At 45.9% G+C, this 16,205-nt stretch overlaps 1 protein-coding gene across 1 annotated transcript; it reads left to right on the top strand.

Moving 5' to 3' along the window:
- Positions 1-790: 790 nt before the first annotated feature.
- LOC109387084 (C2 calcium-dependent domain-containing protein 4A) lies at positions 791-2,895 on the top strand. Its single transcript, XM_019650778.1, has 2 exons — positions 791-1,497; positions 1,694-2,895. The coding sequence occupies exon 2, from the start codon at positions 1,734-1,736 to the stop codon at positions 2,781-2,783; it is 1,050 nt and encodes a 349-aa protein (XP_019506323.1). The 5' UTR covers positions 791-1,497; positions 1,694-1,733; the 3' UTR covers positions 2,784-2,895.
- The last annotated feature ends 13,310 nt before the right edge of the window (positions 2,896-16,205 follow it).

The following is a 16,205-nucleotide window of genomic DNA, read 5'->3' as shown; positions in this document are numbered from 1 at the left end:
AGATATGTGGTTAAAAGCACCTGACAGTCATAAGACCTGGATTGTAAATCAGGTTCAATTCAACACAATATAATTCATCAAATATTTACTGAGCACTTATTTTTTTCCTGGCATTGTATCTCCAGCTGCTGGAATTGGATAAGAGATGAATAGGACAGCCAGGCTTGTCCTTGGATAGGGCAACTGGGATGGAGGCAGACCAGGTTATGCATTGCAGCACTTTTATTTTATTTTCCATATATTCATAATAGGTCCCCCAAACTCTACTCTGGTTGAATTTCCCCAGTCCTTGCCCTCAAGAAATTCAGTCCGTTAGGGGAGACAAACCTGTAAACCTAAAATCCCAAAGCAGCATGCAAAATGTGGCAGTGGTGATACACAGATGGCTTATGGAGGGCATAAGGAGGGACTGAGGAACTGTGGTGGGGGAGTTGGGTAAAGGGTCCCGAAGGGATGATGTCTGGCTGAATTATGGAAAATAAACAAGACTCCTACAGAGAGAAAAAGTAGAGAAAGCACATTTCCGATAACAGGCAGCAACACATGCAGAGCCAAATAAACAGGAAATTGCTAATTCCAGGTCCTGCCATTAAGTAGCTTTATTTAACCTTTATGGAATTTCCTCAAGTCTCTCTGGGCTTCCGGTTTTCTCACTTTAGAAAATAAAGGTTGGGGTGGGATGATGCAACCTAGATTTTCTGTTAGACTTTCTAACTGGGTATCTCCGTGCTGGAACAAAGAGAAAAGCGGTCACTTTGGAAATATTTTATTTCTAGGGCATGATCCAGAAGCACCATCTTTTGTGACAAGATGACAGGCAGAGCCTGAAGTCATTCAGAAACTTTTGCATACATTAATTCACCCACGTCACCACTATTTAGCATTGATTGAGCCAGGCTCTATGCTGTTAAGGAAGCCAGCGTGCAGCACAGAGATGCGTTAACTAATACACGAGTACGATGGAAACCGTATTGGTCTAGAGACGGCAGGTGCGTGGAGGCAGTAAAATGGAAGTCCTTAAGGCGCGCAAGTCTGTGAAGGGTGGCAGGATTTAGCTCCTAGCAAAAAGGAATTCACTTTCTCCAAGAGGCCGCCAATATTTTCAGCTGCCAATTGTCCCTGGACGGGGCGACGAGGCTCCCTGTCTTCACCTGCAACCTCTCACAGGCCTGTGTACGGGGCTTCGGGCACGCAGAGCGGATGCGAGTCCCAGGGCTGACCAGAGGGTGCCTGCTCCAGCGACAGCTCCGCTCACACGTGAGCATCAGCTGCAGGGCCGCCCAGCGTCTGCGGGAAGGAGTGGCCCGGAAGGCGGACTGTCCAGGGCCTCCAGGGATTGGGCTCCCGGCCAAGGGGCGGGACTCAGGCAACCGGTATAATAGAGGAGCACCACTGTCTCCGCCACAGTGCCGAAGCTGACGACTCATCCGCGCCCTTGAGGCAAGAACACTAAACTCTTGCAACTCTTGACCCAGAGGGACAGAGGAAGAGGAAAAGGTCTGATTTCTATTTTGTCGTTTATTTTGTACCAATGAATGTAAGGCCGGGCGGGTTTGTGGGTGCGCGGGAACTCGGCTGAGACGGATCCAGGAGGTAAACGCATTGGTACCCTCAGAGGGCCCGGGGAAGGGGTGCAGCCACGTCTCGAGGGGGCCCTCAGGCGTCCCAACTCAGCAGCTTCTCTTCCCCGCAGGAGCGCTTCTTCCCGTCACTTCCAGCCCCAGCCTTACAGGATGCGGCTCCTCGGGAAACTCCGAGCCTCCAGCGCGGGCAGCGCTGCACCGGAGCCCGCCTTCTCCAATGTGCTCACCCCGGGTCGCATCCCTGAGTTCTGCATCCCGCCGCGGCTGCCGGCGCCCTGCGCGCCTGAGTCCCAGCCCCCGGCCGCCGCTGTGCCCCGGCGGTGCGCGGCGGAGCCCGACCTGTGGCCGAGAGGAGCTGATGACAGCGCCCCGCGCACGGACTGGGACCCGCGCTCGCAGGCCGCGCTCTCGCTGCCGCACCTGCCCCGCGTGCGCACCGCCTATGGCTTCTGCGCGTTGCTGGAGAGCCCGCACACCCGCCGCAAGGAGTCGCTCTTCCTCGGGGACCCCGGCGCCTCCGCGCTCCTGCGGCTGCCCGCCTCCGAACCCGTGCTCCGCGCGCGGGCCCACACCTACGGCGGCGGAGGAGACGCCCCCATCGGGTCCGCGGGCGATGGCCCCTCCCGCGCCTCCACGGTCCCCGGCGGCCTCCGTCCGCCCCGGGACGCGCTGAGCCCGCGGTCCCGCGGCCGCCGCCTCCTGCGCGCCCCTGAAGTGCTGCTGAGCCGCGCGCTGCGGGCCCGGAGGAGTCGTGGCTTGGCCCGGGACCCCTCCGCGTCCCCTCCTCCGCCCCCAGGCCCGCAGCCCGAGCGCTTAGAGGCCGAGGGCACAGTGACTCTGGGCCGCGCCGGCGGCGCCCTGCGCCTGGCCGCCGAGTACAGTCGACCGAGCGGCCGCCTCCGCATCCGGCTGCTCCGCGCCGAGGGCCCGGCTGAAGGAGCCGCTGAGTTCCCCGCCGTCGGCTGCCGCGTGAGCTTTGTCCTGCAGCCGCCGGGCAAGACGCACCGGAGGCGCAGCGCCGTGGTCCGCCGGAGCTGCAAGGCGGTCTTCGACCAGGACTTTTGCTTCGACGGGCTCTCGGAGGACGAGGTGCGCTGCCTGGCGGTGCGCGTCAAGGCCGAGAACAAGGGCCGCGGCTTGGAGCGGGGCCGCCTGCTGGGCCGGGGCGAGCTGCTGCTGGGCTCCCTCCTGCTGCTCTGAGGGCACACAGGCCTCAGGCGCTGCCTGCGGGGAGCTTTCTGCTCGCTGGGGACTCTTGGACACTTGACAGCTATTTTGTACAAATTAAATATTATTTATTAGTTTTTCTATTCATTGTCTTGCTTTATTGATATTTTAGTTCTTAGCTGCCTGCTTTTGTCGTCGTTTATTGGTAGGGAAGGAAAAAATAATACTCCCTCTATTCACAACACCCAATCCGCTTTTCCAGACCCTTTTAAATTTAGAGGCAAAAAGGGTTGGCTTGTCACTAGAAGAGAAAGGAACTACACCCCTTCTGCGTTGTTGTTTTTCTTCCCTGCTTCATACTAATGCCAAATGATTTGCGGGTTTAAAAAGAAAAGCCATTCCTTCAGAATCGTGCCCAACGCTAATATTCACATGTACAGCTTTACATATTTATTGTGGCACAGGTTCATATTCTCATTCGTGCACACAAACGCATGAGTGAGAACTATAATAAGGACACATTAGTGCGAAAAGTATTCCTTTCCCATTAAGAAAGAACAGGATTCTTTTGAAAGTGAAGTCTTCAAAAGTTGCTGGGCAAAAGGGAACCGAAATGGATGGATGGTCATGCGGGGAATAGATATTCCTGGCATCCCCCTCTCCCTTCTGCAGAAGGAGCCCTGGGAAACCTTGCTATTTCAGAAGGGAAATCTTTCTTGCCTCTGTCGACAAGTTGATACTTTTTGTGGTATTGTTTCCACCTAACTCTGGATTTAAGTTACATAGTAACTAATAGTTTTGCAATAGGATTTCCCAGATGAGTTGAAATGTAACCTGTTTTGTTGTTTAGAACACTGGGTTCTAAGAGTGTTTATTAATCCTATTTATTTTCATTTGCTGATTCAACAAATAGACCTGAGTCTACTGAAAACTGATTATACCCAAGAGAGTTTGCCCTAGGCATCTGCCGTGTGGTGGAAAGCACAATGGGTGGGAAGATAGACTCCAATTTTTTTCCTGCCACTTGCCACTTATCTGAAATAGGGCCAATCAGTTCATCTCCCTAAACCTCACTTCCTGCATAAGTGAAATGGCATTGATACCTACCTCACAGGGTTTTTGTGAAGATATACCTTAATATTCAAATAACCCTTACATAGGAAAATATGAAATACGACAGCGCGCTTGAAAAGGCTTGAACTGTACTTGTGAATAGGCTCTCAGTAATGTTCCAGAAAATGAATTCCTTCACTTCTCCTTTTTTTCCAACTGTTTTTCCTGAGTCCTTGAGTGGAGCCTAGCAAAATGGAAGGCTACCCAAGACTGAGGATTTAGGGGGACAAGGAGTGGGAATATCGAACCAACCCTTCAGGATCCGCATGGTAAAATTCACCCTAATAATTGGCACTCGTTTTGCATCAGAAAGCCCTTCAGCATTGTTGTTACTGAAATGAGATTCTGGGTACAAATTTGTTTAGGATAAAACACATTAAAATTCTGGATTTTAGACATAATTTCAAAGTGCACAAATCAGCCCTTAAAAATCACCTGATCAAATGACTCCTGAAATTGAGGAAATGCCACAGAGGTGACTTCCCCAAAGCCATGTAGCTAGTGACTGAGTTCAAACAAGAACCAGGTTCCCCTGACCTCTCCGGAGGCCTGCCTACGCTCTGTTCTCTCTCGTTCAGCAGTTATTTATTCAGTCCTTACTCTGCGACGGGCGCTGTACTAAGCCCAGGGGATGCAGCTATGAAGAAAACAGACAAGGTCTCTGCTCTCCTAGGACTTCATTTTAGTACGGGCAACCAAACAATAGCCAAGCTTTCTTATTACAGATTGTGGCGACTATCATGAAGACAATGAACTAGGGAGAATGATAGAGACTCGGGGCTGGGGCAGTGACAGGTGGGATGCTCTTAGACAGAGTGGTCAGAAAAGGCCTCCCTAAGGCCTGCAGAAGGAATCATCTGCAAGAGACACTTAATCTATTCTAATTACCGCATAATATGTCCATAAGACCCTTGAATACACCCAAACCAGGATTCTTGATTTTCCCCTTCCAAATCTCCTCCTCCCCTAGTCTTCCTCATTTCAATAAATGGCACCATCATTCTTTCTTTCACACAAACCAAGAACCTGGAATCATTCTTAACTTTTCTCTCTCATAATGTCACCTCCTCCTTAGAGCACCCTCCCCTGGCCATCCTACCTAAAATAAATAAATAAATAAATAAATAAATAAATTAATTAATTAATTAATAAAAACTCAAAACAGCATTGGCATCATCGTCACTATCACTGTTTTATTCTTCTTCATAGCACTTATTACTACCTGACATACAATTTTTTTTGTTTTACCTTCTCTTCTGCTAGAATGTCTGCTTTATAAAGGCAGGACCTTTGTTTATTCATTGCTCTATTTCTAGTGCCTAGAACAGAGTCTGGCACATAGTAGACACTCAATAAATACTGATTGAGTGTTGAATGAATACAGGAAGAGATGAAACCAATAGAGAAGAGTAGAGGACCTAAGACCAGGCCTTGAGTCAAACCAACATTCATAAACTCAACAGAGTGGGAGAAGTCAATGTAGGAGAGAGACAAGCAGAGCCAGTGGGGTAGAGGAAAGACCAGAGGCACATGGAGTCATGGAAGCCAAGATAGGAAAGTATTCCAGGAAGGAGGGGATGTTCAACTCATTTCAATCTTGCCAGGAACTCAAGAAAAATGAGAACAGAGAAATGCCCATTGGCATTGGCAAGATGAAGGTTAGCAATAAAGTCGACTAGAGCAGTTCTATGCGAGCAGTGACAACAGGAGCCACACTACAATGGGTTAAAACACGAATGGAAGGTGAAAAAGTACAGACAGAAAGTTTTGGAAAAGGGGAGAGGAGAAAAAGTGCTGTAGCTGGAAGAGAATACTGAGTCAAAGGAGATTTGCTTTAATATTAAAGAATTCAACACATTTGGAATACCCAGAACAGAGGGAGATATTGACAGGGAAGAGAAAGCAATAACTGTAGGAGCAGAGCTTTTGGAAAAGCAAGAGACTGTCCAGAACATACATGGGTAGAAGCAGGGATCAAGAGCCCATGTTCCTGCTCTTGCTCCATATCTCCACGCTGCATCCACAGCATCGTTTCATCCTGAGGTAGTCCCACTGGTAGTCCTAAGATGTTGGCCAGAAAAAGCTGTGATGACCCTATGATTTCTCATTCGAGTTCAGGCTAGAGAGAAGGCCTTGTTTCTGCAAAGACTCCCATAAGATTGAGGAAGAACCTCAGAAGGCCCCAGCAGATTTCTCTATGTACAGTAGCCCCTTAGCCATGGTTTAGCTTTCTATGGTTTCACTCTCTGCAGTTTTAGTTACCTGCGGTCAACCAGAGTCTGAAAATATTACATGGAAAGTTCCAGAAATAAACAATTCATGTGTTTTAAATTGCACACCATTCTGAGCAATGAGCATGATAAAATCTCCCACTGTCCTGCTCCGTCCCCCCCCCCCAGGACATGAATTGTCCCTTTGTCCAGCGTCTACATACTGTATGTGTTACCTGCCTGTTAGACACTTAGGCGCTGTCTTGGTCATCAGACCCACTGTCAGTTTTGCGATGCTTGTATTCAAGTAACCCTTGTTTTACTTAATAAGGCTCCAAAGCTCCAGTGTATTGATGTTGGCAATTCAGATATGCCAAACAGAAGCTGTAAAGTATTTTCTTTAAGTTAAAATGTATGTATGTATGTATAGGAAACAACAGTATATAGAGGGTTTGGTACTATTCGCAGTTTCAGACATCCACTGGGGTCTTGGAACATATCTCTCTGTGGATAAGTGGGGACTACTGTATTTTATTGGCCCAAATTGGGTTGCAATCCCAATCACGAACTGCTCCCTGCAAGGGGAAGAGTGTTAGCCTTAGAGTTATAGGGCCTATCTCTGTAGCTGAGGGCGAGATCAGTGTCTACTGAGCCGGATGCTTCTTCCTGTTAGGAAGGAAGAAAGGGGAAATGAGGTGCAGTGCTATAAAGAGCAGAAAATCTGAGGCCCAAAAGACCCAGCTTCAAATACAGGCTCTGCTACCAGGTAGCTGTGTGATCTTGGGGCAAATACTTAACTTTTTTGAACCTCAGTTTTGTCTTTTCTAAAGTATTGGGTGTGAAGATGCCAAGGGTTAAATGAGATCATTACATTTAGTCACAGCAAGATTCATAGTAACAGGGGCAGGCAGCATTTTATTTTCAAATGTAAGTTGGACATCCCCTCTTTATCACATGCAGGTGAGTATGATTTTGCTGAACGGCTTTATGTACTTCTGTGGTTCCCATCTTAAGTCTGTACAAAGGGCTGTCAGTCTACTGGGAACATGTCTGGGTGGCTGCACTAAATGGTACAAACACAAAGAATTGCATCTTTCTATTCCACCGGTTGTACACATTAGGCTCCATCTGCCATGTTCTGCAGAGAGGAACAACAGCTCAGCTGATGTGTGCTTCTCAAGTCCAACCGTTTTGATGAGTTTTTCATCATTTGTGGACATGCAGGCCTTGATAAGATATCCCCATGTGACCAGACACTAGTATTTATCCTGATAGGGGAAATCCCTATTTTGTTTTGTTTGGCAAGAAGAATAGGATTTATTTTCCAGATTGGTAACAGTTCCTGATTTTAAAAGGAGCCAACGACTTCTGTCTCTGTCTGTCAGGGGACAGTGCTTCATTTGTCTGAACTGTCCACACAGCGTCCAGATCTTTGTCACTTCCTCCTCCTGGCCACCTGGACCAGAGCCACTATGTCTTCCTCCTTTACACACCCTGCTTGGCACTGCTTTCTTTACCACGATCACATTTTTTACATTTAAATAATTTGAGTTTTACAGAACACTTGTCAAAATAGTACAATGAATACCCTTATACTCTTCACCCAGATTCTCCAAATGTTAACATTTTACCATATTTGCTTAAATCATTATCATTATTTATTTATCTCTATCTACCTATCTATCTTTTTCTTTTCCTGAAAAATTTGGGAGTAAGTTGTAGACATGTTCCTCTTTTATTCCTAAATACTTCAGTATGTATTTCCTAAAAATAAAGATATTCTCTTTTATAATTCCCTTATAAAAATTGGGGTATTAATATTGATTCAATACTACTGGTAATCTGCAGACCCTATTCAAATTTTTCTAATTGGCCTATAATGTTTTGGGTTACATTTTTAGGAAAAGAAAATCCTGGATCACAAGTTGCATTCAATTGGCATGTCTCTTTAACCTTTAATTGCAAGCTTTCATGATCCTGACGGTTCTTAAAAGTTCAGGTCAGGTTTTTGTTTTTTTTAAAGTGGTGAAAGAAGTTTATTAGAAGAGACAGTATATTCCAAAGAATTAGGAGTGGGCCAAGCACAAAGAAAAACGACTCAAGGCCCAAGGTGGCATTATTAGGAGAAAAAATACACTCCAAAGGGTTTGGAGCGAGCCAAGCAAAAGAAGCTCAAAAGGCTAGGTCAGGTTTTGTTTTTTTTTTAAAAGCTTGTAGCAGAGGTGCCGGCCGAGAGGCGCGTTGGTTAAGAGCTGGCTTGGGACGCCAGCTCTGAGCAGCACAACCCCGGTTCGGATCCCACGTGAGAGCTAGTGATGCTACCCTCTGCAGCTAAGATGGTGAACAACAGCTCAACCTGGAGCTGGGCTGCCGTGAGTCACTGGGGATGGCGTAGGCTGCAGCCCCTGCTGCAATGGGCTGCTGTGAGCTACCGTGAGTGGCCGGCAGCCAGCGTGAGCTGCCAAGAGCCGCAGTAAGCGGCTGTCCAGAGGCCGGCGACCATCTGCCTCACCCGGGAAGAGCGAAATAATGGTGCCAACTTGAGCCAGTGAAGCAACGTCCTCCACAACTAGACTGAAGAACAAAACGACAGCAACTTGTCTGTTCCCCTTCCCCCAATTCCCCAGCACTGTTCCCATCCTCCCAATTCCCCAATAAAAATATTAAAAAAACAAAGCAAAACAAACAAACAAAAAAACTTGAAGAGCCATGAATGGGAACATCTGTTGTGGTTTTGTTTTCATGTAAATCACGTGATAGGAAACTCCAAACAGTTTAATCAGTTCTGTTCTGTGTGTTTCCATTCACCATAATGTGGTCATGGTCACAAGGTCATTTTTTGTTCCAATGAATAGAAATACAGAAAGGGAAAGGTGAGAAAAATAAGAGGGTGGAGGGAGGAGAGAAGGGGAGGTTTTCTATGCTCTCAGCTTAGCACAAAATGTGTCATCATCTGTACTATATTTTCCTTTTATAATAGGCCACCGTTGGGTTCCTCTTCTAAAGAGGAGAGAATGTGTATGGAACATTAGAGGTTTATGGAGCACTGACTCTGTGCTGCCTTCAAGGAACTTAGAATCTTGTGGAAGAGAAGGTATGTCTACAAGGCAAGACAAACTGGAAGGGGTCCAACAGAGGCAGATGTGAAAATGAAAAAGGCTGATGAGGTCTGACTTTCAAGGGCTCCCTGAAGGGCTGGGCTGATCTGCTGCTCTTATCTTCTGCTTTCTCCCTCCTGGATCCCTGAGTGGGAACCCAACACCTGGGACTTGCCCTGATGGGGTTAAACTCAGTTCACGGGGTGCTTCCCTTCTGCACATGTTGGGGGCCCCATGAGGGAAGGTGATGCAGGTGGAGAGTTTGATTTTCATCGAGGTTCACCCAGAGGTCTGGGTCTGCTCAGGACACGGGGAGGCCTGGACTGAAAGAATGGCCTGGTATGACCTCCTTGTGCCTGGGAGGCTGGGTCCAGGGCCAAGACCAAGGATGCAAGGAAAGAGTTTGCCATCTTATTGGAAGGCTGGCTTACTGGGAGCTGGAAAGGGCACATTCATTTTCAGGGTGTGAAGATCAAGGGAACAGAGCCTAGTGAGGAAAAGGGTTGGGGGGAGGCCTACTGTAGACTCTATGGCCACAGCACGGCTGTACCAGGCCTACTTCCCTATGTCCTCTCCCACCTCCCCAGGGTCTGTTCCCAGAAGCTTATATAGGAACTGAATATTTGTAAAATGGATTCTATTTTTACGCCTTCCTATATTATGCTTCCTGAGATGTTTTATTATTTCTGCTTGGACCTCAGCTGTGTTTCCATAAACTTGAGCTTTAACAAACTTTCTCTATTTCAACCTCTCTTCCCCAAGCCAACCTTCTCCCTAATTCCTCTTAAATGTAAAGGCAAGGTTTTTGTTTAAAGGAACACTCCAAGAATTCCTGCTTATAATTTTTATTTTCTTTTTATGGATTTCCCTACTATTCGTTGGGAGGAGGTAGAGTGATACCAGACCATCTGAGTCCCATTAAGGTTCATCCACTTAATACCTGTGTGACCTCAGATAATTTACTTAAATTGTATCAACCTGTTTTCTCACTTGCAAAATGGGGCTGATAATAAAAACAATAGCACCTACCTAATTTAGGATTGCACAAAGAATTAGAGATAATACATGCAAAGACCCTGGCATAACGCCTGGCACATAATAAACACTCAGTAATAGATACCCATTTATGTTGTCTTAAAAGAAGTCATTTCTGTACTTTTTAACACCCTGGTAAACAACTCACAGCACAGTCCTGGGAACTGGGAACTCTTACCCCGTGAGAATTGCTCAGCACTTACAGAACTTTCAGGAATGTCCTGTTTGGGGGGAGATTAATATTTCATGCTTTGTTTGGATGTAAGAATCAAAATAAGCTCAGTTTTCACTGTGAAATGAGATCCTTTTTTATTGTCTGCCTTGATACCCCAGAATCTAGTTTCCCCACGGTCAGGATTCACGCCTTGCCTTGCTGACTACTGTATACCCAGTACCTAGCATAGTACTTGGCACATAGTAGGCACTCAATAAGTATTTCCTGATGAATAAATGAATAGTAGATTATTTCCAGTAAACTGTTTAAGGAAGCAAGGAAACCTATGTCTATATCTGTGTATCCACGTAGCCATTCTTTTTATGTCTCTGACCACACTGGTAATTACACTAAGTGTAAATAAATACATGCCTCATCTTGGGCCTGCAGTGGGGGGGGGACGGGGACAGCAGTGGCTGAGGGAGGAGTGTCAGCCCATGGACTTGGGGAAAACTCAGTGTGTGTGGCATGCTCTGGGAGGCACAAGAAAGCACAGAATTCCCCATGGCATCCGAACAGGGCCTCAGAAGTGGCTGAAAGCCAGCCAGTCCACGCAGAAAGGCCTGGTGTCAGAATCAGGAAGAAGCAGGGTGAGGGAGCCCAGGGGTCAGAGGCCATGGTGAGGTATGACCACCTGCAGGGAGACCAATTATAAAGATGAGGACCAGATAAGAACCACTAAGCCACTGCTCAGCAGAGCCAGCTTCCCTGACACTGGCTCTTGGTCAAACACTCCCATTGGAAAGAGGGATGAAAGGCAGAGAAAGTTGGAATATCTTTTTTTTTTTTTTAAAGATTTTTTTTGGGGGGGGGAATTGGGGGAATGGGAACAGCGCTGGGGAATTGGGGGAAAGGGAACAGACAAATTGCTGTCGTTTTGTTCTTCAGTCTAGTTGTGGAGGACGTTGCATCACCGGCCCAAGTTGGCACCATCATTGCACTCTTCCCGAGTGAGGCAGATCAGTCGCTGGCTTCTGGACGGCCGCTCACTGCGGCTGCTGGCCACTCACGCTGGCTGCCGGCTACACACAGTAGCCCATGGGAACCCACTGCACCAGGGGCTGCAGCCTACGCCGTCGCAGGCGATTCATGGCAGCCCAGCTCCAGGTTGAGCTGTTGTTCAGCATCTTAGCTGTAGAGGGCAGTGTCACTGGCCCTCATATGTGGGATCCAAACCGGGGCCCTCTGGCGTCCCAAGCCAGTTCTTAACCATCGCGCCACTCGGCCAGCCCGGATTATCTTTTTTTAATGATTCTTATTAAAATATAGCTAACATACAATATTATATTAGTTTCAGGTGTACACAATCATTATTCAACAATTATATACCTAAAGAAGTGATCACCATAAGTCCAGCAACCATTTGACACCATACTATGATATCATATTATTGACTAGATTCCCTATGCTGTACATTACATCTCCATGATTTATTTGTTTTATACCTGGAAATTTGAACCTTTTATTCCCTTTCATCTCCCCCCTCCTTTTTTAATTTTTCAATTAGAGTTGACATTCAATATTATTTTATACTAATTTCAGGTATGCAGCATAGTGGGTAGACATTTATACAATTTAAGAAGCGATCCCCCTGACTAGTCTAGTACCCACCTGGCACTATACATAGATATTGCCATATTATTGACTATGTTCCCTATGCTTTACTTTACATCCCTGTGATTATTTTAACTAGCAATTTGTACTTCTTAATGCCTTCACCTTTTTCACCCTGCCCCCAACCTCTTCCCATCTATCATCCAAATAAATCTAATACCCATCTGACACCATGCATAGTAATTACAACATTATTGACTATATTCCTTATGCTATACCCTACATCCCCATGATTACTGTGTAACAACGAATTTGTACTCCTTAATCCCTTCCCCTTTTTGCACCCACTCCCAACCCCTCTCCCATCTGGCAACCATCAAAATGTTCTCTGTATCTGAGTTTGTTTCTGTTTTGTTTTTGTTTATTTTGTTCTGCAGATTACACAAATAAGCAATATCACATTGCATCTATCTTTCACTATCACAGACTTCACTCAGCACAATACCCTTCAGGTCCATCCATGCAGCCAGAGATGGCAAGAACCCATTCCCTTCCATGGCCGAGCAATATCCCATTGTATGTATGTACCACCTACTCTTTATCCATTCTTCCATCAATGGACACCCAGGCTGCCTCCACATCTTGGCTACTGTAAACAATGCTGCAATGAACATATGGATGCGCATGTCCCCTCAAAGTAACGTTTTGAGTTTCTTCAGATAATCACCCAGGAGTGGGGTTACTGGGTCCTTTTGTCACTTGTTATAGCCTTTGTTTTAAAGTCTATTTTGTGTAGCATAAGTATTGCTACCACAGCTATTTTTTTGTTTCCATTTTCATAAAATATCTTTTCCCCATCCCCTTACTTTTAGTCTGTGTGTCTCTTTTGATCTGAAGTGAGTCTCTGTTGGCAGCATACGTGTATGTAAGAGTCTTGTTTTCTTATCCATTCAGCCATCCTGTCTTTTGATTGGAGCATTTAATCCATTTACATTTAAAGTAATTGTTGATAGATATGTAGTTATTGCTATTTTATTATTCATATTTTTTTATTTTTCTTCCTTTGTCTTAAAGGAGTCCCTCTAACATTTCTTGTAATACTGGTTTGGTGTTGGTGAACTTCTTTAGCTTTTTCTTTTCTGGGAAGCTCTTTCTTTATCTGTCCTTTGATGCTAAATGATAGCTTTGCTGGTAGAGTCATCTTGGTTGTAGGTCCTTGCTTTTCATCACTTTGAATATTTTATGCCAGTCCCTTCTGCCTACAAAGTTTCAGTTGAGAAATCAGCTGATAGTCTTATGGAAGCTCCCTTGTAGGTAACTAACAGCTTTTCTCTTGCTGCTTTTAAGATTATTTATTTGACAGTTTTATTATAATATGCCTTGGTGTGGGCCTGTTTGGGTTCATCTTGTTTGAGACACTCTGCGCTTTCCAGGCTTGTATATCTATTTCCTTCACCAGGTTAGGGAAGTTTTCAGTCATTATTTCATCAAATAAGTTTACAATTCCTTGCTCTCTCTTTTCTCCTTCTGGTACCCCTATAATGTGAATGTTGGTATGCTTGAGGTTGTCACAGAGGCCCCTAAACTCGCCTCAATTTTTTGGATTCTTTTTTCTTTTTGCTGTTCTCATTGGGTGTTTTCTGCTACCTTATCTTCTGATTTGCTGATTTGATCCTCTGCTTCATCTAATCTACTGTTGATTCCTTCTAATGTATTCTTTATTTCCATTATTGTATTCTTTATTTCTGACTGGTAATTTTTTATATTTTCTATCTCCTTTTTTATGTTTTCTACATTTTTGTTGAAGTTCTCCCTGAGATCATTGAGCATCCTTATAATCATTGTTTAGAACTCCGTGTCTGGCAGATTGCTTGTCTCCATTTTGTTTAGTTCTTTTTCAGGAGCTTTGTTCTTCTTTTTTGTTTGTTTGCTTGTTTTGGGTTTATTTTTTGGGGGAGGGAAATGTTTCTTTACCTTCCCATTTTGACTGCCTTTCTGTGTTTGTTTCTATGCAGGGCTGCTATGCCTCTCGGTCTTAGTAGAGTGGGCGGATGTAATATGTGTCCCTTGGGACCAGTGGTGCAGTCTTCCTGGTCACCAGAGCTGGGTGCTCCAGGTGTGTCCTTTGTGTGCCCGCATGTTGTAGTTGAGACTTGATTGCTCTTTTCACATCAGTGGGTGGGATTGACCCTCAGACTGATTGGTTGTGTGGACTTTCCATGACTACAGTGGAGGAGCTGTTATGCAGGTACTGAACCTACAGAACAGGGTTTGCTTTAGCAGGATTATGGTGCCTGCCCAGTCTGCCCTTTGGGTGTGTCATCCTTGGAGGTGGATGGGTGATGCTCTGGCCCAGTCTGAAGCTGACCACTGGGCATGCCATCCCTGGGGCCTCCTGGGAGGGGCCCTCTGCAGGCCAAGTTGAGCTGAAATCTGTGCCCCACCCAAGGCCACCTGGCATGAGCCACAGAACAATCCAGAGATGATCACCGCCTGTGCTATGCTTGGAGGTGCCTTCAGAGGCCAAGCTGGGAACCAAGGCCGCTGTCGCTAGTGCCAGGCTTAAGGCTGCTCAGCCAGAGGTACAGGACATGCCAGATGCTACTTGTTCAGGTTTTGTGAACCTTTGAGAGATTTTAGGAAAGTCTGCAGCATGAGACAAGGCAGGTTGTTTATGCGGAAAAGCCACTAGAAGCCGCTTGGGTGTGCCTGAAAGTTGGGTGGGGCGTGGTCTCAGGAAATCACTAGGGCAGGACAAATGAAAGGTGATAGCCAATTTGATGGAGACTCAGATATGGCGTCTGCCTGCGTCTGCACGCAGGGAAGGGGGAGGGCTCAACAAAGAAAAAATGGCTCCCACCAGCTCCTCCTTCTGGGAGAAAGCTGCTCATCCAGTCCACATCCAGAAGCCAGACAATTCAGCTCCTCCCATATTTCCCTGGCACTTTTCAAACTGCTGCCCCAACACTGGAGCTCAGAGTGAGTAAGTCCATCAGTGAGTATGCCCGTGCTCAGTCTTACTTTTTAAGAAGAGTGCCTAGAGTGCAGTTGCCCTAGTCTCACTCAGCCACAATCTCCGCTGGTTTTCACAACCAGAAGTTATGGGGACTTCTCTTCCCGACACTGGAACCCTGGACTGCAGAGGGGCAGGGACCCCTTGCTCCTCATAGGGGGAACTGTGCATCTAAGATATCCCTCCTGATTTTTAATGGACACATGCAGGTGTGGAACCAGCCAGGTCCGAGTCTCTGCCCCTCCTACCAGTCTTTGTGGCTGCTTCTCCTGTATGTCCATAGTTGTAGGGACAGCTAGACTTCAGGCGGTTTTTAAAAATGGGTGTTTGGTGGTTTAATTGTAATTGATGTGGTCCTGAGAGGTGATCACAGCATTTACCTACTCTACCATCTTGGCCAGAAAAATCCAAAACATGGAAAATCTTGAACTGAGTTTAAACTCTAAATTTACCATGGTTAAATATGGAATTACTGAGTTACTTTAAATGCAATACACATATATACACACTATATGCAGGAATCTTGCCAGACAAAAAGCTTTTATGATATCTAAAGTCAAGTGTTTAAAATCATGTGATTTCAGAAATAACATAGGTAACAAAACAAAAGCTCAAAACATGTGATCTCTAAATATTTTGTGAATTAATTTGGCCTGGCTGGTGCCAAGGTCACAGTTAATTTGATAACTAATTATTTATCAGAAATGCAGCTGCTTGTTATAATTATAACCAGGTGGAAATTTGGTTTGAGTTGGCAGCTTCTAGAGAAGCAGGTGGCTGAGGTGAAAATCTTGGGTTGGGTTACGTAAGCCCGTGTCTGGCTTTGTTTTTAATAGGGTATTGTGACTATGAAAGCAATGACATGCAGCTGCTGCAGGTGTCACTTAAGCAGGTTTATGATGCTCGCGTGGGTGATATGAGACCCTTGGGTCTCAAGGGCTGCTGTATCTTATCATTTTATTGCTCTTGCTTTCCCACAAGAGCAACACAAGATGCATTTTTCAGCCGTAGGAAACCATGTCGACTGGGAGTCTGAGTTTGAGGACATTGAGGAAGGTCAGGAGGACAACTGGGTGGCATAAATAGGGGACTGGGAATAGAGGAAACTTCTGGACCTCAGAGTTGAATAGGAAATATACAAGAAATGAGACCTGAGCCAGAATTGGGATATTTCAAAGCATAACTGATTGACACCAGCAGTAAACCAGTTATCAGACC

The sequence above is a fragment of the Hipposideros armiger genome, unplaced genomic scaffold (assembly GCF_001890085.2).
Source record: "Hipposideros armiger isolate ML-2016 unplaced genomic scaffold, ASM189008v1 scaffold_147, whole genome shotgun sequence".
Classification (NCBI taxonomy): Eukaryota; Metazoa; Chordata; class Mammalia; order Chiroptera; family Hipposideridae; genus Hipposideros; species Hipposideros armiger.
The sequence above is the reverse complement of the archived record's forward strand: the minus strand, read 5'-3'. Positions and strand labels throughout refer to the sequence as shown.